The sequence below is a fragment of the Parasteatoda tepidariorum genome, chromosome 7 (genome assembly GCF_043381705.1).
Source record: "Parasteatoda tepidariorum isolate YZ-2023 chromosome 7, CAS_Ptep_4.0, whole genome shotgun sequence".
Lineage (NCBI taxonomy): Eukaryota > Metazoa > Arthropoda > Arachnida > Araneae > Theridiidae > Parasteatoda > Parasteatoda tepidariorum.
The window spans coordinates 49,410,482-49,432,328 of record NC_092210.1 but is presented as its reverse complement, the minus strand read 5'-3'; the positions used below and the strand labels follow the sequence as shown (position 1 = coordinate 49,432,328).

Below are 21,847 nucleotides of genomic sequence, written 5' to 3'. Positions count from 1 at the left end.
TATATATATATAAACTTTATTTAAATTCAATTTTTAAAAAAAACATCTATTCAAGAATATTAGATGATAATTTCTATGGTCATTAGCTATAGAAAAAAATGAGTATGTGAATTAGGATTGCTTTTTTTAAGTCATCTTTGACCATAAATACTTTCTTTTCTTGTGTTTAGTGTTAATATTATGAATAAATGAACATATTTTTATGCTTATTTCGTGCATATTTCAGGTAAATGGAGTTGTTGTGTATGGACGATCTCACCTAAATGCCTCAGCCATGATTAAAAGTCTCTCTGGAACGAGTTACAAGATATTGCTATTGAGGTGAACTTTCCTTTTCTCTCTAATATATATTGTCCCTCTGGGCATTTTAGTTGGAATGATTTAATGTTTAAAGCCTCTCTTTAAACTGCAAAAATAAAATTAATATTTATAAAAATCATTGTTTTTTGTCAAAAATTTTGCAGAGATTAAAAAACAGGTAAATGGAGTTACTTGTGGAACTGAAAAAAGTAAAAAAGGAACAAAAACAAGTGCTTTATTGTTCAGAATTATTGAAATTTTTTAATAGATAATGAGGAATTCAACTGACGGAAAATTATAAATTTGCGTGTTTTCAAAGGAAAAGATTGATTTTTTATGAAATATTTTTATGAATACCGATACTACTCTACACTCTAAAAAATTCCGGGTCAAAAATTACAGTATAAAGTACAGGCAGGTTTGAGTGCATCATACGTAAAATTCATTTTTTACCGTAAAATATTATACCGTAATTTTTAAAATAATATTTATTTAATGAGAGTGTTTTAATGGTGTTACGATAATTATTACTGTAAAAACTACGCTATATCAGACTTTTTTTGACCCAGCAAAATTACTTTTTACTTTTTTTTTGTCCCTGTAAAATTACTTATTTTAATTTGATTCGGAATTTTTTACGGCATACCTTATTTCTTTTTTGGAAATTAAACTAAAAATGATTTGAATTGTTCCCTAAAGCTTCGGCTAACTCAAACAATGTCATTTCGGGAGATGCGAGTTTAGAATCTACTAAAACTTCACTGAGTAAGTTCGTCTTCAACAACGAATATTTCTGTTACTAATTTTGCATTGAAAGTCGTGCTCAGAGTAGTCTGGTTTTGAATATTCATTTGTGAAAGTTTTATAGGTTGAAAAAAATCTATGTTAGACTGGAATAAAAGAGTATATATTTTTTTGAACTCGTTTAGCATTTTCATCTACTATAACGACCGTCTTTCTTTTTTAAATTTACCAAATAATATGTTCCTTATTTTTTTAACGTATTTCAATATTTTTCAGCCTTAATTTAATATTTAAGCAGCTTCATTTAATTAGCTTGGGTATTTCAAATTTTCGTTACTGTAACTATCATTCATTTTTTATTTAGTTTAAGAAATCATATCAAAAAAGAGCTGGTTGTTTCGCGAGAAAGTCCATTCCAACTAATAATATCTAAAAACGATTCGTAATATAACAAATGTCTGGTTGAATGTCTTAATCATGGTGCGTAGCGTTTTTAAAAAGCCCTTAAAGGTGCTTATTTTCGATTTTCCTTATTTAAAAGGAAAATCGAATGCTTTTAAAAAGTGCTTAATTTTTCCTTTTTCGAAAATTAAATTTGCGTGCAAGAGCGTGCTTTTCACGTTGATCTAGTCAACGTTTTCACAATTCATTCCACCACAATCTATTTCGGTGTATCGTCGGTCTATAGCGTATGAAAGCGCCTATCATTTTACATGTTTGATGAAATACTTGCGAGTCAGTATGTGTGTTTACTGAGCTGGTTCGGTGAGATTATTGCACACTGATGTGGAACTTTGCTGCATTTTGCGAGATATTCTCCATTTCAGACTTCATTTTCCACCATCCGATATCGAACCGAAAAATCTCTTGATCATTTTATAATGGCTCATATAATCAAGAAAATAGTTTTTTGTCAGAAACTAGTTATTTTATCATGATCATGTAAAGTTTTTGAAAATTATTTTGCATTTTGTTAATGTATATAGTGCTTAAAATGTGCTTATTTTTTGTTGAAAGATTTGGCTACGCACCCTGCTGAATAATGAATGTTAACATAGATCAATTGTTGAATGAAAAAATCAGTTGAAAATAAACTAAAATGTTTATCTACCTAGAGTTTGTACCACAATCCTACAAACAGACCAATTGCGGAATGGACGAATCAGTTATAAATAAACTAAAACGTTAATGAACTTATAATTTATGCCAAAATTGCACATTTGTTGAAGGAACAATTCAGTTGAAAATAAACTAAAATGTTTATCAACCTAGAGTTTGTACCACAATCCTACAAACAAACCAGTTGCTGAATAGACGAATCAGTTGATAATAAACTAAAATGTTTTTAAACCTATTTGTGCCACAATCCTGCAAATAGACAATTTGCTCAATGGATGAACCAGTTTAAAATGAACTAAAATGTTTATAAACCTATAATCTGTACCACTATCCTACAAATAGAGCAATCGCTGAGTGGACGATTCAGTTGAAAATGAACTAAAATGTTTATAAACCTGTAATTTGTACCACTATCCTACAAATAGACCAATTGCTGAATGAACGATTCAGTTTAAAATAAACTAAAATTTTTATAAACCTATAATTTGTACCACAATCCGACAAATAGGCCAATCACTAAACGGGCGAATCAGTTGAAAGTAAACTAAAATGTTTATAAACCTATAATTTGTGCCATAATCGTGAAAACAGATCAATAACTGAATGGACGAATCAGTGGAAAATGAACTAAAATGTTTTTCGATCCAATAATTTGTACCCCAATCCTACAAATAGACCAATCACTGAAAGGACATATCTGTAGAAGATAAACTAAAATGTTTATAAACCTATTATTTTTAACAAAACATGTCTCTTAAAAGGCACGTGTTCCCCTCAAATATTTTCGAAAACAAAACGATGATTTCTCTCCGTAGTTAAATAAAAAAGAGGAAAAGCAGTTGCGAATAGGTAATTACCCCCTAACAGTGAAATCACGATTCTCGTCGATCATGCTAATTTTGGTCAGGAAACGATGTTTTCAGAAATGTTTACGTTTTCAGCTCATGTCCGTGAGTCAGTTCATTTCTCACAATGTTTATTTCTAGATTCGGGTTTTTTTTTTTTTTTTTTTTCTCCTCTCCGAAGGAAAGGCGAAAAGTTATTTTTGATTAAGTTTTTTTTTTTTTTTTTTCGCAATGGCAAGTAAATGACTTCCAATGTTTCTTCTTATTTACCAATCATAAATGTCTGATAAATATGAGAACTGCTGCGTTTTGTTAGTTTAGTGAATTACGAAAGTAGAGATTTATTTTTCTCTGAAGGAAAAAATTAAATGTTCAGGTAATTATTAAAATAATGTGGGCTTTTTGCTTTCATGGGTTCTGCAATTTTCCGATTGATTTTTAGTGTTGTGAAAATAAAATAACCTTTTCGAATTTTCCTTTGAGTATATGAACTATTCTTCAGATATAATTTTTTATAGTATTTTATAATTTTTGTCCAAATTTCCTCCTTTCAATAGCGTTTTTTTTTTTTTTTTTTTTTTTTTTTTAAGATTTTTGATGGATGTACTCTTTACTCTTCGTTTTTGACGAAAAATTCTAAAAATATGTATTAATGGGTGGATTTTGTGGTTGACCTGTGTTCTTAACGTCATTTTATATTCTTTACGATCTTAATTTCCACTCTAAAAGAACCATCTGTTGTTCCACCTTAATAAACAATTTCATATCCCCAAATGTGGATAAGCAGAGAGAAAGTGCTTTAGTCAGTTGCTGTAAAATTCAAAGATGAGCCCTCGTTGAAAACAATAACAGAAATTTATTTCGATATATTAGGCATACATCTGCCTTCATTGAATTCTCAAAAACTATCTATGTTCTGTTTACATTATAAGACGCCATCTAGTGGCTCTGAATTACATTTTCATAATTAAGATGCCATCTAGTGGCTAATAATTTCACCAGATTCTACAGTTGCGCCCAAATCGCATTTTTTTTTTCTTGGATTTGTTTTTTTCAAAAGTTTTGCACGATATTTTCTGGTCTTAGAAGGAATCGTGATTATTTTAGATTTTAGATAACCATCTATCCAAAGTACTAAGATTTAAATTTGCTTTCGGGACACATGCCCATGACCCCACATAGTAGTTGTACAATGCAAGTTTTGCAAGCTTTTCTTCGCATTTTTAAAACAATTCCTCAAAAATTATAAAAATTAATTGTTTGAAATTTTTTTATTGGTTTTTACAAAATGTATGCCCGCAGAAACACCTCAGGTATCGCAGGACCTGTCAGTCAATCACTTACTTACGCTTGTTTAACTTTTTTTACAATCATGAGGGACCTCAGACATTTTTGCCTATAAAAAATGGAAACTGAAAAATTCTATAAGTAAAGGTTCTATTCTAATTAAATTAATACAAGTTGAATTGATTCTTGCGTTTTAAAAAAATGTCTTATTGTTTCATAAAATAGAATCAACAGCTTATGATTATATAAATGCTTTATTTGAATAGTGGTCCAACCTAATTCAAAACATGGAATTAGTCTCACTTTTATGTTTATACGAACACTTTTATCTCATTTTAAAACTAGTACACCTTCAGCTTATTTCTATTGCCAAACAAAGGACAACATAAAGCAGACCAAGATATGAAGGGAAAAAAAACTAAATATTTTTTAGACGCTATATCGCGGGTGAAATCTTTCATGGTTAATTCGCGTCCTAAGTAATTCAAAACCTTAAGTATAGAAAAAGTGAGTGCACAGGTAAACCTAGAGTAAACTATGAAATTTCAAATAACAGGATTACTTAAGATTGTGCATCGGGGAAGTTCTCCAATAATTTGTTTGCATTTAGATATTTTAATAGTATTTTTTGAAACTCCATTGTTTACTCTAGGTTTGCTGGAACTCATTTTTCTCTGAACTTTTAACTATATAAATGGATAAGAAGCAGAATTTACGATAAAAAGCTTCTACCATAATATAGCGTCCTTTTAAAGCTTGGTATCACAAAATGAACAAAATTGTAGATATCCTGCTATTCAAATAAAGTCCTCAATAGTTATTTTTTTTAATAAACATCTTTCTTTTAGGAGGGATGGAGCGATTGATGAAATGGCTGTTAAACCTTTAACGCAGTTTCCATCTGAGCTTGACGAAGAAGTATGTATTATTTGATATTTGAGTTTTTTTCTAATTATTTCATTTAAAAAAATTAAGTTGTTGTGACAGTTCTTGCTTGTTTGGTTGCTGCTTCATTCAAGAACTTGCCAGATCTTCAAAATCTAATTTTAAATACCTGGCACAGTTTCTCCAAGGGCAAAAATTGTTCTGATTTGCAATCGGAAAACCCCAAACCGGAGGGGCCAGGGTTCGATCCTCGACTCCGCTAAGATCCATCGAGTACATATACGAGCTTACTAAATCTATAGAATCAATAATTCTGTGGAAGGTAGCTTCGCAGTACCATGGATGCTAGGATTTGGAGAAAATTTCCTTTTCTTTTTGATCTATGTCAAAATTGTCGAAGTGCCCTCCCGAATGAGTGATGCTGCCATCTATAAGAGAGGATCTGCACTAACACTTTCACTCTCGCTTTGTTCTCAAAAACTAAAAGCGTACCTTTCTGACTTAATTCGCTAAGGCCAATGGCTGGCATGCTTGGTTTTCCAAGTGTCATAAGAAAACACAACACAATAGGGAATTTACGAGAAAGTTGACGTTGTTTTACATTGTTAATTATGTCTATTTTCTTCCTATAAATATAGCCTTTTTGTCACTTACTTCTGCATTCAGCATGAATTTATAGTGGATAATGAATGAAAGTGCTTTGTTAAGCATAATTACTTGCTTGTGCTTGTAAACTTTGTTAAACAACAACACAATAGGGAATTTACAAAAAAATTGACATTGTTTTACATTGTTAATTATGTCTATTTTCTTCCTATAAATATAGCCTTTTTGTCACTTCTGCATTCAGCATGAATTTATAGTGGATAATGAATGAAAGTACTTTGTTAAGCATAATTGCTTGCTTGTGCTTGTAAACTTTGTTAAACAACAACACAATAGGGAATTTACAAAAAAATTGACATTGTTTTACATTGTTAATTATGTCTATTTTCTACCTATTAATATAGCCTTTTTGTCACTTACTTCTGCATTCAGCATGAATTGATGGGGGATAATGAATGAAAGTGATTTGTTAAACATAATTATTTCTCACACGGGAAATTGCCACGACTTACAGATGCAAGGTTATAACTGAGATCTAGCATTTATATTCAACGTTCACTATTTGTGCAAGACGAACCTTGACATTTATTGGTCTAAATAAGAAACAATAATATTTAACAAGTATTTTAGGTAGGCACGAAACCGATTACGTATGTTATTATATTCACTAATTTCAGTCTTTCATAGTAGCAAAAACAATACATCGATGAAACAGGAGGCTTAACCCGCTTTTTACATTTTTTTTTTCTTTTGCATAATGAAAATTCCAAGTTGATGTTTATAATGTTTGTAATCTGTTTACATTGATATTTTTTATTTAAATTATAAAAATTTTTGCATTTATAATTTTTTTTAAATATACAAACATGGTCAATCCTCCGTACTTAAAGGGGGTTCTCCCATTATAGGGAAGCTTCGACGTAGGGGAATTAATAGAATTATTAACACATATAGAGAAAAATAATGAAGTTTTAGAATTCTAAAATTTTTACTGAAAAGTGAATCTAAACTGAATGAATGATTAAATGAATTTTGTAGCAGTAACTTGAACTATTTGAAAATTATTCTATTATTCTTATTTTTTTTCTTCTTCTTCGTTTTAATATTTTTTACACTTTCTTTTCATGTTGTACCTCTTATAATACTACCTCTTTAGTATCTGTACCTTTAGTACCTCTTTAAAATCGAAAGTAAAAATAAATTGTATGTATACTGGTATTTAATGCACATGTTAATTTAAATACATAAAAAAAAATTACTATGTAGTTTGTGTATTAAGTCAAAACTACCAGAATATGGTAAAATTAACTGTATTTCTGGCTCTATGGGAACACCAAAAAGTACAATAATTTTCACCGAATTACTTTGGTCATGATTTGGGTAAAATTAATATAAAATATGTTTTTATAATATGGGATAAAACTTGATAAATGTAAATTTTGGTAATTTTATCATGACACCTCAGATCATGGCATAAAAATCATTTATTCGGTTAAATTCACTTTTTAGTTTTGTATTTTTTACTAAATGTGTGGCGATAAGAACTATAAATTTGAAAATCAGAATTTCCTATAAACCGATACCATATGAACGAAAAAGTAACTTAATAAATAGTTTAAATGCCGTATATTTTGGTTTAATTAACCAAAATTATGTTTGTTTTGTACCGGAAATGTCAGTACCATATAATAAGAAAATTTTTTCCGATTTTTTTTTCACCATATGAAATTATGCCTCTGAACAATAAGAACTTGCCATCAAAACTGAATGAAAATGATTCTCTCTTGATTTTACTTATAAATGTCTGATAAACGGTCAAAATATGTGATTTTGCGTAATACCTTTTTGCTCATACGTTAAAATATACCGACTCCATATAAAAAATATGGAGACGGTAGAAACTGTACAATGTTTTCCTTACTCATTTTATCTAAAATGCTTTGTTAAATGTCGCTATCTAAATTGATAAAAATGATTTTATTATAGAAATAAATCGTAAAATATTTTTTTATAATCATGAAATAATATGTTACTATACATTTTCATTTCCTCTTGACTTTAGGCCGCTGAGGATAAATATTGTCATTACAGAGGAATGCATACAGTAACTGTACGAAAGGTAAGTGAATTAAATTTAATTCAAATTTTTAACAATCTTTAATTGGTTGTTTATTTTAATAATTCAAGACACGTTATACTTGTAATTATCCCAATTATCTAATTAAACACTATTCTTACTCAATATTTCCCATTTAATGAGTTCTGAAACAAGCGCAGCTTTAAAATTTTCTGAACTTCAAATAACCAAAATATTTCTTTTTGGGTTTTCTCTGTTTTTCGATGACCTTTTCCTTAATTAAAATTTAAATTGTTTAACGTACTTTAAGCTAGATAGACACGATTTGATACATGTATGTAGGCAATTCTCTTGCATATGCTCAAATGTTTACCTACGTACACTACAATTTGCTGATGGACTAACTAAATCTAATATATATATATATATATATATATATATAAATGATTTTCTCAAAACGTAAACTTTTTGAGAAACTTGAAGGGAATAAAAACAACAATTTTGAACATTTNCCACAAGGTGCTGATAGGTAGTCTGAGGTATCTGGTACCAAGCGCTCACCAACTGGTCCTGCGATTCCCACATTGCGAGGGGGTAGCGTGGCACCACGAATTTGGTTTTCCAAGTAGGACCACAAATGCTCTATTGGATTAAGGTCAGGTGAATTAGGGGGCTAAGACATGACTTGAAAGTCACTGGAATATTCCTCGAACCAATCCATGGCGATTCGACCCTTATGACATGGTGTGTTATCCTGTTGGTAAACACCCCCCCCCCCCCNGTTTCCATGAATGGGTGAACCTGGTCTGCAACTATGTTCAAGTAGCTTACAGACGTCAGGTATTGTTCCATGAGGATTATGGGTCCTAATCTGCCCCATGAAAACATTGTTCCTGGGCGAGAAACCATGAAAACCTGGGCAAGTCCATCTTTATAGATGGATTGTGGTCGTAATGTAATGGCTCTTCGGTGTTTATATATATATGTTACCGGCAAAGTTTGAAATCCAGCATTGTATATAATACCTAAAACTAGCCGGCAATGTATGAAATGATTTATATTTCACACATTTCCTAGGCATTCTATTGAATGCCAAATGGGCTACCGGCAAAGTATAAAATCTTCTGTGGCCATGCTAGCAAAGGTGTTGAAATGGATATTTTGTGAAATATTTGTTTCAAAACTGAAAATAATTGTGACTTAAATGTGAATTTTTTATACGAAATTTTTGTTTCACTTAATAAGAAGAGCATAAATTATGTTTTTTACAACTTTCATTTTTCTTTGCGCATTTTGAATAGAATTTTTTTAATGGCACTCTCATTATTTTTTCAGAATAACTTTTTTATTTTTGAGAAATCATTTACATCAGAACGTTTTTTTTCATACTTTGCCTAAATAGCATTTGTCAATTTATAGAATGCCTAGATATTATATACAATGCCTAGGGAAAGTATCTAATACTTCTCATATTTAATACCTTTCCTAAAAACATCCGGCATTATATACAATGCCTAATAAGGCATTTTATAGAATGCCGGCGTTTCATACTTTGCCGGTAATATATATATGAATTCAGAGCTTTCCGCGATGTCATTAAATGGTGCCAATCCGAAAACACGACAAAAAAGCATTTAGAAAAAACCTTTTAATTTATCAGGGCAAGCCTGTTAACCATCGTGATTTTTAATCTTACTGCAGAACTCCATGGAATTTTTTGCTTGCTCTTAAACTGAAAATTCACTTGACCTTTCTTCTAATAATGAAATTATGACGATACCTAATCAAACATGCAAATATATTTACTCAAAAGCTCTTTCAGAAAAAAAAAAACTTCTATCTCGTGCATACGTCATCAATATTCAAATAATGTGCTAATAACCCTCATTAACTACCAAACCAATCATATGTATGAGCATCGTCTACATACAGGTCTCAAACTAGACCTCTTTAGCTTCTTTCATTCCTTTCGCACCTAACGGGACACATACGTCCCAAGCAAATTTCAAAAAAAATCTTTTGGGACAGAAACCCTTTCCTGTCTAATGGGAGACTTTCCCACCAGTCCTGCCAATATTTTTGAAGGTATTTTCATTCACAGAACATAGATGGCGCTACCGTACATAATGCTGCCTTACTCATAGTTTATGCTACCAAAATTGTTCTGTTGTAAAAAAAAAAAAAAAAAAAACTCGTCGCGAAAGGGTTAAAACATGCGTCCCGAGACTTTTGAACAGACAGTGTACAGAGCGCAAAATGAAAAAGTGAACACCCTGGATAACTTTTGACCTAGTGATCGGAGTTTCGCTTACTGAGACTCAATCTTAATGGTGCGATAGCCTCACCTTAAATATACTATATAATTAAATTAGTGCAAATGAATATTTTAAGTTACGAAATCAGACACAAAAACGTACTTTCACTAAATATTTTTTTTTTTTTGACGCATTTTTTTTTTTTTTTTTTTTTTTTTTTTTTTTTTTTTTTTTTTGACGCATCCCTTAAACTATGGAGGGGGTAGCCGCAATCTGGAAAATATGGTCTGGTTAAGAGAAAGATCGAAAGTTCGGACCCCTCAATGCTAATTTTACTTTTTGACTACTTCGCCAGAACTTTTAAAATAAGTCGAAAAATGTTAGTACACAATGATAAAATTCGTATATCTTAAGATAATTCCATGCAAAAATAATTTTTTTTCTAATTATTTATTTTTTACTATTTTATTTAATAAAAAACTTTGAATTTTAAAGTACGCTAATTTTCCCATCATTTTAAAGAGTGTAATGTTAAACGGCAGAATACAAAATTTGAAGAAGAAAAAATCAGCCGAATAGTTTTTCAGAAATCTGATTTTAACCATCATCATTTGAAACCTCAAAAACTATTTAAACGATTGCGCTTTAAAAGTGAATAAATCACTTCTGTAAATATCAATTTTAAAATATGTCACGTCCTTCCACGGCCACTATGCATTAAATAGTATTTAAATAAAATGTTTAAAAATTAAATTTTGAAAGAAAATCTTTTTTTTTTAAATTTTGTTACACGGTATTAAGATAATAATGAGTCTTGTTTTGCATGGTGTACAATGCCTCCTTTCTATCCTTCAAGTGTTAAATGTGTGGAATGCCGTATAATCTATATTATTTGTGTCTATCTCGTATGTTCTATCTGTCTGAAGTATTTTCTTGGAGAGAAATAGCTTATCTTTAATGTAGCTAGGTAGCTTGATGAAGTGTTTGACTATTCTTATCTCTTTTGATTTTAAAAGTTATTTAATGATATGAATACTTTTAGTACTGTACACTGTATTGTTATAGCATGTTAAGAATTTCATGCATTTACATTATTTAATTCATTCAAAATTCAAAAGAAAATCTTGGGTAGTCGATTTTGTTGTGCAGTAATAGATAAAATCAGGTATAAATGTAAAGTTTTTCTTTCCTTGAGAAGCTGTCGAAAAGCAAAAATACGGAGTTGGTGATTTATTGCGTAGTGGCTGGGTGGCGCAGTTGGTTTGTCGTCGGCCTTCTGAGCCCAAGTCTGCGGGTTCGCTCCCCGGCCCAGACACCGGATTTTCGGGATGCAGAAAATCTTCAGCCGCCATGTCGTATGATTATGCGGCATGTAAAAGATCCTTGGAGTGCCTTATTGGCTCTTGGCATTTCTGGCAAAATTAAATTCCTAGTGCACTTTAGCATCCAAATAGAGTCTCGGTGCTGCCATCTAGTGTGGCAGAAACTAGACGTCCAAATTAACATGACCAACGGTATCTCACCCATTGTGGTGGTCCTGAAAGAATTGATACCACCTCTGGAGAACGCGCTAGGTCTCGGCAAGACCGATTTTGCAGCTCATTGGAAATAAAAAAAAATAAAAAAAGATTTATTGCGTATTTTTGGTAAAATTGGATTTTAAATTGATATTTGGATTTCCCTTTGTGGTTGTTTAGTACTGCTATAAACAGTCCAGCTCTTCGAATACGTAACTATTGCTCAGTACGGAATGCTATACCAGAAAAACAACTTACAGGGAGAGTGAGCACCGTATGCTTGCTCTGCTAAATTCTACGCATGCGTCACCTGAACCGGTTATTGGACAGCTCCATGGTTGGGTTCGCTTCCTCCAGCTAACCGATATTTTATTACTTCGTTCTATCTTAGACCTTCTATCTTAGATTGGTTCTATGTTGACCTTTTTAAAGACTTAATTAAAGAAGCTAGTCTTTTTGGTTTAGAAATAAATAGTGATAAGACCAAATACATGATAATAGATTGTAGGGGAACGGATATGGACGCAGAACTACAATTCAATGAAATGACAAAGTTTGAGAGAGTTAGGGAATTTAAGTACTAGGGTTCAGTTGTCACTGAAAGCAATGATATTATGGAAGACTAAATGCTGGAAATCGCAGTTATTTTGCACTTAAGAGATTGCTAACATCAAAAGTAATAACGAGAAAAACAAAGCTTCAGGTTTATAAAACTATAATCAGACCAACTGTTATCTATGGATCAGAGACGTGGACTCCAACACAGAAACAAGAAAAAATGCTGATTACCTGGGAAAGAAGAATTCTTAGAACTATTTTTGGACCTGTTAAAGAGGGTGATCTGTGGAGAAGGCGATACAATTTTGAAATTGCAAGACTATTTAAAGAAAAAGATATAATCAATTATGAAAAAGCAAGGAGAATTCAATGGCTATGACACCTTGAGAGAATGTAGGAAAACAGAGGCACTAAGAAGATATTCAAGGGGCAGTGCAGGGCCAAAGGAAAAGAGGAAGGCCGGTCAAAAGATGGTTTGACGAGGTGGAAAAAGACCTCAAGACTCTAAAAGTCCGAAACAAAGGGCTAGAGACAGGCAACTTTGGAGGAAAATTGTTAGTGAGGCCATGGTCCAACATGGACTGTAATGCCAGGAAGTTAGTTAGTTAGTTCTATCTCTTGGACTGTATTAACAAATTTAATCAATATGGATGATATACTAAATGAGTTCTCAAAGAAATGTCTTAATAAATAGCACAGTGCTGTTTATAAATTTTGCAAAAATGCAGCAGCAAACCAACCTTAAATAAAAAAAAGAAATTTTTTCTTCTCCTCCCTAACCCCACTAGTTCTTTCAAGAACTTCTGCTGCTGTACGCTTTAATGGTGCTTTTCCCTTATAACAGGGGCCGTACCAACCCTTGTGAGTCTGGTTTACAATATGTTTACGGAAGCTAGCCTTCTTTCCGTGTGTGCGAGTTAAAGCATTTACGGATTAAGTCGATTGCAATTCCCTAGTGTGTTTCGTCCTTCATTTTTTTCCAAAACAACTTTTAAAAAAACGACTTTGGAATTAACTTTTAATTTATGAAACATTAAGAACAGCCAAAATGCAAGTGTCTCCGTTAATTTCTGATGTTCTTCGCAATTATTTAAAGCCAGCCTTTTAATAATAAGATAAAAATGAACAAACAATAAAATAGAGCATTGTTGCAATATTCTTGATTATTTTAACTGTAACAATGATTGAAGAATGTTTCTTAAGTATAAGATTTCTTTGTTTATATTTTTTGACGACTTAGAAAACTTAATTAAATTATGATATTGCCCAGTAGTTGGAAAGTGGCAAGGCATTTTTTTGTTCGCCACATTGCCTGAGTGATATTGAATGCTAATATGCAATGCACGTAGCCCCCCTGTATCGCGTTCTTACATTTCAAAAAAAGGAAACTCTTCATTGTTCTATATTCTTATAGAAAAAATTATTTCGAATACAAGTCCGAGCCAAGGTAGATTAACGAATAGATCATGCGCCTCCCAATGAGTGACCCAGGTTTAAATCCCAGAGATGGCTGTTCGATTCAAGTGCTCACAGTGCTGACGTAAAAATAGCCTTAGTCGGATCATAGGTTAGATTACCCTTGCCGTCGGGAGGTTTTCATGGTTTTCCTCTCCATGTAACGCAGACGAGGTGTACTTTCATCAAAAAGTCATCAACGGAGACTAATTTGATTTCGATTCGGAAGTTTTTTCTTTTTTGTCTTCTGGGTTGGATTCAAATTTACAAGGCTACAGAGCTGAAAAAACCGATAGACGTAATCGCAAAAAATGGGTCGGCTGTTCAGCGCTGGTTATAAAATAAAATATTAAAACAAAATAAGAAGTCCGAATTTTCCTTTCAAAATCAAAAATTAAATTCATAAAAATTTAGAAAGACTACCTAGGCTTGTTCTTTTGGATTGTGTGCTTTTTATTCTCTCTTATTGTGCTAACTAAAACTGTGCTCGTTGCCTATTATTTTTCTGGCTTGTTAATTATCTTCCTGGGGTTTCTGGGTTAAACACAGGGAGCCCAGGGACTTGGCATTATGATAATTGAAGGAAAGCATGCTGAAGTTGGACAGGGAATCTTCATTTCAGACATTCAAGAAAACAGTGCTGCTGAACAGGTAATTGCATGGATTTTGTACTCTTTAAAGCACAAATTATTTTAAAGAGCCTGATGATGCATTTTGAAATTATATTTGTCGCATGACATTTTCTTTTTGTTATGCATTGTTTTGACTAATTCATTACTGTTTTTCTTCTTGAAAATGTATTTTTGTACTAATAATAAATGCTCTATTATGCTTCATAAGCTGATTTTTAACTATGGACAGTCTCGATTATTATTTTTTTTATATATTTTTATTAAATGCACTAGTAATCATTGCAATTTGTACATGCACCGAATGCATATTTACTAGTAATTCACAAATTAATGCAATTCATGCTATTTAAGTCAAATACGAGGTATGTTATGTAAAAAGTGGAAATTTTTAAACTTTCTGAAACTCGTGTGTGGTGTAAAATATATTTAATAATCAGCAAAACTCTCCAAACTCAATCACCGTTAAATTAGAAAAATGTGGGTCTTATTTGGTGTCAGAAAGTGGTTGGAAATTTGAAATATTTTACCCTCATAGACACGAAAGTGAGTTAAGGAAAACTTTCAAAGTTTAAAGTTTATAAAATAAAGTAGATATGTTTGAAGTTCTTTATTAAGTATTGTTAAGAAATAGGCATTGCTTGAAACACGAAGTTTGTTCATAATTAATTTATAAAATATCCATTTTTAAAAAAAATTTAAAAATCGATTACGAAAAGGCGTTTACTGGAAAATATTCGATAGATAATATGCTTGAATTTTAATGTGTTAATAAAATTTAAAGTTTTTTTCATCATTTGCGATTTTAAAAATTTTTGAATAAAATATGACGTAAAAAGACATATTTTAGAGCAATTAATTTTAAAGAAATTTTTGCAAGTTATACGAATTTGAAAGGCAATTTGAGTTTATTTCTAATTTAATCCAACATTTTGCATTTGCTAGCAAAATCTGAAAAACCAATATTTTGCATTTGCTGCAACATAAGCATTTTGCTAGCAAAATCTGTGTTCTCAGTAAATAATATTTTCATACAAAATTATAAACTGCTTTTTTTTAACTGGATGGCCCACTCCTCTAGGTTTTAACGAACCAATTGGATGCTTGTAACTCAAGAAAAAGTGATGTGATTATATCATGTGACTTAATTCAGATTTAATTGGAAGCCTGTAAGCGACGTCACGCGTGTGTGTCTAACCCGATTGACTCCTGAATCGATAAATGCCACGATTTACCTACGATGACGTCACTTGCAAGTATCCAACTAACAAGAAACTTTGAAAAGTTATTTAAATCTTGTCAATCTGATTACTGTGTGTGTTCTAGAAAGAAAAAAAGTATTAGAAATCACATCAGTTTTTCATTTTATAATTTTGTATTAGCTGGATTATTTCAAAATTGTTAAATCGTAAGTTGCTTCAATTACATGTTTTACCAAGTTTCGACTGGAGTAAATAAATGACAGCTGAACTGTTTCGTTCTTTGGAAAAGTTGACAGAGACTAAAGGTGCTTCATTGGCAATATGCATTTTTAATACCGAACGGAACGTTTAAAAATTCTTTCATCATATAAGAAAAAATATATCTTTCCTCCCATGCACTATATTGCATTTTTTTTATATAAAATAACATTATTTGCTTAGCCATTACATTAGAAACGCTCTATTGTGTATTAAAGTAAAAAATTTGAACAGTGGTGGACTGGATAAGTTGCCAGGTTTTCTAATGTTCTGTAGGTCCTCTTGAATAATATTAACTTTCACATGAGGATAAGGAAACCGATTAAACCATGAAATAGATTACGTATAAAAATAAGAATATAGAATAAGCCTTAAGTTGGCATTTTTATGGAGATAAAAATGTAAAGTTAGACATGTATTAGATTTCTTGCATAGATAGGAATGCAAAAATCATCCAGATTTTGGCCTTCTTATGCTGATGAAAAATAGAAAATAAGCCGAAAATTGAACTATTTATAAAGATAAGAATATAGAGGAAGGTACAAATTGTAATTTTTTAGAAAGAACACAAAATCAAAAATATAAAGTAAAAAATATGCCATAATTTGGAATTCTTACATAGTTAGGAATATGTAATAAATCATAAATTGTCCTTCTTACGTTGATAAATAATACAAAATAAGGCAAAATTTAAACCTATTATAAAGATAAAAATATGGAAAACCATAAATTTTCCTTTTTATAAAATTAAAAATACAAAATCAGTCATAAATTGGATTTTTTAATCATGAAGTGGCCTTCTTATACAGATTTAAAAAAATACCAAATAAGCCAAAAATAGACTTATGATACAGATAAGAACATAGAATAAGCCGTAAATTTTTTTTATGGTAATAACAATATGGAATAAGTCTGTATATGGTGATAACATTACAAAATTAGTCCCATGTGTTACTACTGGCAACTAATTTCTATTCAATCCACCACTGCATTTCATTATGTTTGTTTTCTGTAATAAATATTATTGAGGTAAATGAAAGCAATGATCTTATTTGTTTTACATGTTGACAGGCTGGCTTGAGTGTAGGTGATATGATTTTAGCGGCTAATGAAACGGATCTTGTTGGAGCAGATTTTGATACAGTGAGTACATCTTTTTCCTCTTTTGCAAATTTTAACAAGTTCCTTAAAACAATGCTGCTTCCAAAAGTTGAAATTCAACCAACTTACCTGATAAATAAAATGAATGATGGAAGCTTCAAAGTAAAATAAAACGTTCTGTAAATAAATCCCGATATTTCTATAGCTGAATTTTCAAAATTCAACCAAATATCACTTAACATTTTCTACCCTGAAGCTTTTCAATTCATTGTCTTGAAAAATACGTTGAAGTCTGTATTTCTTGAAATCCTCCGAGTTATTTTAGTTAATATAAATAATGTTTATTTAATGCAAATAATTTAGTTAATGATATCTATTTGCGTAGTAAATCAATGTAAATAACTGGTACATTTTTTGAATCAGTCAATAGCTATCACACTTTTTTTAATTAAATAACCGTAAATGTTTTTTGATTTGAAATTAACAGTAAAAAAACAGCGAAAGGTAGCTTTCGCAATTTGTTTCTTCGAGTTGTCCACTCTTTCCATTAAGCCACGCACTTTGGGTTTCGTCCATTCATTTAATTAATTTTGCAAATATTAATTTAATTCAAAAAAAATTAAGCAAGTCTGGGGAAATCTTCAACTCTTCTGTATTTAAGTCGCTGAAATTGAATCACCTGAAACTCTATCCAAATGTTTCTTGAATCTCTTTAGAATTTTCACGGAGAGAGTTCTAAATAGCGTTTCCCATCCCCTCTTGTCCATGTTCTGAAATAATTGAGCACACTCAGTTTTGAAGGATCTAGTCGTTTTATCCGCAGTTACTTCAGAATATACGTAAACGTGAGGTGTTGTAAAATTGAATTTTTTTTCCTCTTTGAAACATTCCCCTCGAATGAATAACGGAGACGCGTGATAGTACCAGAAATACTGTAACGATTACAAGGCAACCCTACGAAGTTATAGCGCACCGCAAATTGTGTTCAACTGACTAACCAGTTCGCATAAGAGCATTTAAACTAAATGTAATGTCTTGCTGAGATGGATGCGTACAGAATACCCTTATGAATATGTATAGTAAGATTTTCAGTGTCAGAAAGTGATCAAAGTGCAAACATTCATAGTCGATTGTTTGCTCTTTATGGCTAACAGTGTCTACAACAAATGACCGTGAATAAGTGCTCCTTTTGTGAATATGTTCAGGGTTAAGGACGCACTCCATTGATTCCATTATTGTTCATGAATTGATTAGAGGTAATTTGAGAGTTATGAGCTGTAACTTTGTAGCAGCATTTTGTCTAATAAGGAAGCAGTTCAATCACTTTCTACCACTAGAAATCATACTAATTCGCCTTGTCCTGTCTGGACGCATCGTTTCTAGCACGACTTAACATTCACTGCAAATGCTTTCACTCAAACTGGTTAATCAGTTACACGCATTCTGTGGTACATTTTTTTATAATCCTGCATGTTGTCGCTATCTCACGTATCCACTTTTCGTTTGGATAGCCCTTATCTTTGTAAATAATTTTAACAATTGACTTTTTATTCATTACTTATTAATTTTAAGCTATTTAATTATAAAAAACTTCTTTAGGCATCTACTGTACTTAAACAAGCCGAAGGTCTTTTAACGCTTATAGTAGCCAATCCCAATAAACCATCTCCTGGTTACATATACGAGGAGGAAAGGAAATCTGCTGAAATTATTGAAAGGAATCAAGAGAAGAACCTGACTATGAAGGTCTTAGATAAAAAGAAAGAGAAAAGTACAGTTATCTATTTATATATTTCTGTTTTCAAACACTACATCATTTTGCTGTATATCTACATTTTCAAACATATCTGTAGAAAAGAATATTCTAAATCAAATATTAATGACTCTCGGTTCGAAATCCCCAGTCTATATGCTTCGATTTCGAATTTATATATAAAAATTGTTATGCTTGTTATAAAATGATGTTGTTTTTAATGTTAGTGTATTAAAGTCTTTCGGTTCTGAATCCCTAGTCTGAATATTACGATTTCAAATCTATGAGGAAAAAATTTTAATGCTTGTTATAAAATAATGTTAAATAAAATCGACTTAATATGTACTTATTTTATAGTTTGGAAGAAGAAAGTTCAAGTAATATAATTTTTTAATAAGTAAATTTTTATTGTATTTACATAACAATAAGGCAGTCGTTTTTAGATAAATATTGTTTTTAAAATGTGTTTATTGTACAGAAATGTAATATTCGTGATTTCACGATACACGAGTTGAGTTGAAAGCGCTGTTGATAATTAATAAAAAATGTTTGGTATCAAAAACCTTCACGAAAGATATGTACGGTGAGCCAAAAAAAACGGATCAATCTGAATAACTTTTGATCTAATGATCGGTTCTTCACGTTCTAGGACTCAATCTTGATGGTGCGAAAGGGGGACTTCAAATATGCTAATTAATAATTGCAGACGATATTTTAAATTACGAAATCAGACACAAAAACTTACTTCCTCTGAATGAGCCTATTTTTTTTTCAACGGATTCAGAATTCTGACCCCCAAAATTGAGTTACATTAAAGATAAATTTCAGACACTATCTCACGTATCATTTTAAAGAATGTAATTGTACATGAAAAATACAAAATTCGTGCGAAATTGGTTGAATAGTTCCTGAGAAATTAAATTTTAAATATACGACTTTTCTAAAATTCGATTTCTCAGGAACTATACAGCCGATTTCGCTCAAATTTTGAAATTTGCCGTGTAAAATTGGATGCTTTAAGATAATGCTAAGTACTGCATACTTTACGATTCAAAATATTTTCGACTATTATTAAATAAGATTATTAAAAAAACAATAAATATTTACTAATTATTTTTTGTGTGGAATTATCTTTGGATAAACTAAATTTATAAATTTATTTAGGGTTCTAAAATCCGAATAGTTGATAAGAAGATATGTGTTTATTCAGAGAAAGTACGATTTTTGTCTGATTTCGTAACTTAAAATATCGTCTGCTCTCAAGTAATTAGCATATGTGAAATCACTGTCTCGAACTATTGAGATGAAGTCGTAAAACTTGTAGATCCAATAATTAGATCAAAAATTCTTCAATGTGATTGTTTTTTTTTTTTTGTTTTTTTTTATGCACTATACATTACTTAAATTGATTTTCATGAATTTTTTGTGAGTGCTGTATGCTTCTATTGAGAGTAATTTTAATAATTTATACAAGAACTGCATTTTTCAATAAGTTTGCTCTCAAGTAAATAGTAAAAGACAGAAATCGTAACTCTTGGACGCGATACCTGAATCTAACAATTACGAACAAAATATTTTTCAAATATATCAATAAAGAAAACTCATTTGAACTTTTTAATAGAACAAGCGTTCACTCATAATTGAAATTCTTTTTTTTATTGAATAGAAGTTGTGAAAAACAATTTTAATTTTTTTTGTACTTTTAAAAGCTAATTCTATGAATATTTGTATGATTTATATACTGTAACATTCTTTTTCAACTCTATGCATGCAACCTCTGTCCACTGATTATAAAAAATCATATGGCAATTCAATCACAGTAAGTATGAGCATTTTGGCTTATGTAGTTATAGCTTTGTGTTTTAATTCTGCCTTCATTGAGTTTAGTATTAATTTTGCAACATCTTTGTTTCTGTGATAATGTTTTAGTTCTTAGATAGTGATACAGATATCTTTTTATTAAATTTAGTGCTTTCATTTCTTTTTAAATGTGTTAAAATGTACGTTTTAAAGAGGGTTAAAAAAAAGTTTTTTTTTTTTTTTTTCTTGTCTTACCTAAATCTAAAAATGGGAGCATCCATTTCGAAAGACGAAGAAATTTTGGTCCATGATAGGTGTTAGTAGTGAACCCCATCTCTTTTTCTTTCTTTTTTTTTTTTTTGGTTTAAGTGTTGTCAAAAATAAAACTATTTTCTCCTCTATAGTTCTCTTTAAAAGCAAACTATTTAAAAAAAATTGCTATTTTCTTCTTCTTAATTTTATGTCTGTGCCGAAAATTCAATTGGTGATAAATTTTGCCTGTAGCGGTGAGAAAATGGTAGAAACTTTTATTTTTTTCAGGCACACCTCAGTTTTAATTTTAGCACTCTAGCTTGTTGTAAAATCTTTAAAATTTGTTAGCTATAAAATGGTTATATATCGTGCTTTTAATTTTAAAGAAAAGATTTTATCTCAAATTAGAGCTTCTCAAAATTCAAGTACTCTAACCAATCGGAAAGCAATCGAAATTTTTTTATTTGTAAAATTTTCATTCACAAGCAAACAGACCCGAACCAAAAACAAGTTGATTTAAACCTTATATTTTATTGTTTCAGGTCACCCTCCCCTTCCACCTCCCAAGCCCACCTTTCTTGCTACAAATACCTCAGAAACTAAATCTCAAACACACAATTCTCCCGAAACACTTCCTGTAACCGAGAGTATCGATTCTGTGGCCAAAACTGAGGATACCAATGGTAATGATGCTCTGTCTTTTCAAGAGGAGACCGAGCCGCTGTCGGATCCCAAAAAATGCGATATCAAGCCAGGCAGGGAGACAACAATAGAGATAACCAAGGAGAAGATTGGCTTAGGACTCAGCATTGTCGGTGGATCAGATACGCCTCTGGTGAGTATGCACTCCATTGTAAATTGTTATTTGGACAAAACCATAATTCAAAAAAAAAATACTTCTGTGTGTTTCGTATTGAACATACACCGAAGAGCCATTACATTATGACCACCCTGCTAATAACATGTAGGACCACATTTAGCCCTCAAAACTGCTGGCACCCGCCGTGGCATTGATTCCATAAGGTGCTGATAGGTAGTCTGAGGTATCTGGTACCAAGCACTCACCAACTGGTCCTGTAATTCCCTCACATTGCGAGGGGGTAGCGCGGCAGCACGAATTTGGTTTTCCAAGTAGGACCACAAGTGCTCTATTGGATTAAGGTCAGGTGAATTTGGGGGCCAGGACATGACTTGAAAGTCACTG

General features: G+C 31.3%; 1 protein-coding gene across 9 annotated transcripts in view; it reads left to right on the top strand.

Annotated features, from left to right (window-relative positions):
• Nucleotides 1-21,847, top strand: part of LOC107448785 (multiple PDZ domain protein) — a 646,665-nt gene that overhangs the window by 605,611 nt on the left and 19,207 nt on the right. For 7 of the 9 annotated variants that reach the window (XM_071183400.1, XM_071183401.1, XM_071183402.1 and 4 more), the window contains 7 exons: nucleotides 227-321; nucleotides 5,144-5,213; nucleotides 7,849-7,905; nucleotides 14,198-14,299; nucleotides 16,809-16,880; nucleotides 18,438-18,609; nucleotides 21,186-21,478. In XM_071183400.1, coding sequence (XP_071039501.1) covers nucleotides 227-321; nucleotides 5,144-5,213; nucleotides 7,849-7,905; nucleotides 14,198-14,299; nucleotides 16,809-16,880; nucleotides 18,438-18,609; nucleotides 21,186-21,478 — 861 coding nt within the window. The remainder of the gene's footprint in view (nucleotides 1-226; nucleotides 322-5,143; nucleotides 5,214-7,848; nucleotides 7,906-14,197; nucleotides 14,300-16,808; nucleotides 16,881-18,437; nucleotides 18,610-21,185; nucleotides 21,479-21,847) is intronic. The other 2 variants (XM_071183404.1, XM_071183403.1) reach the window with 2 other exon arrangements.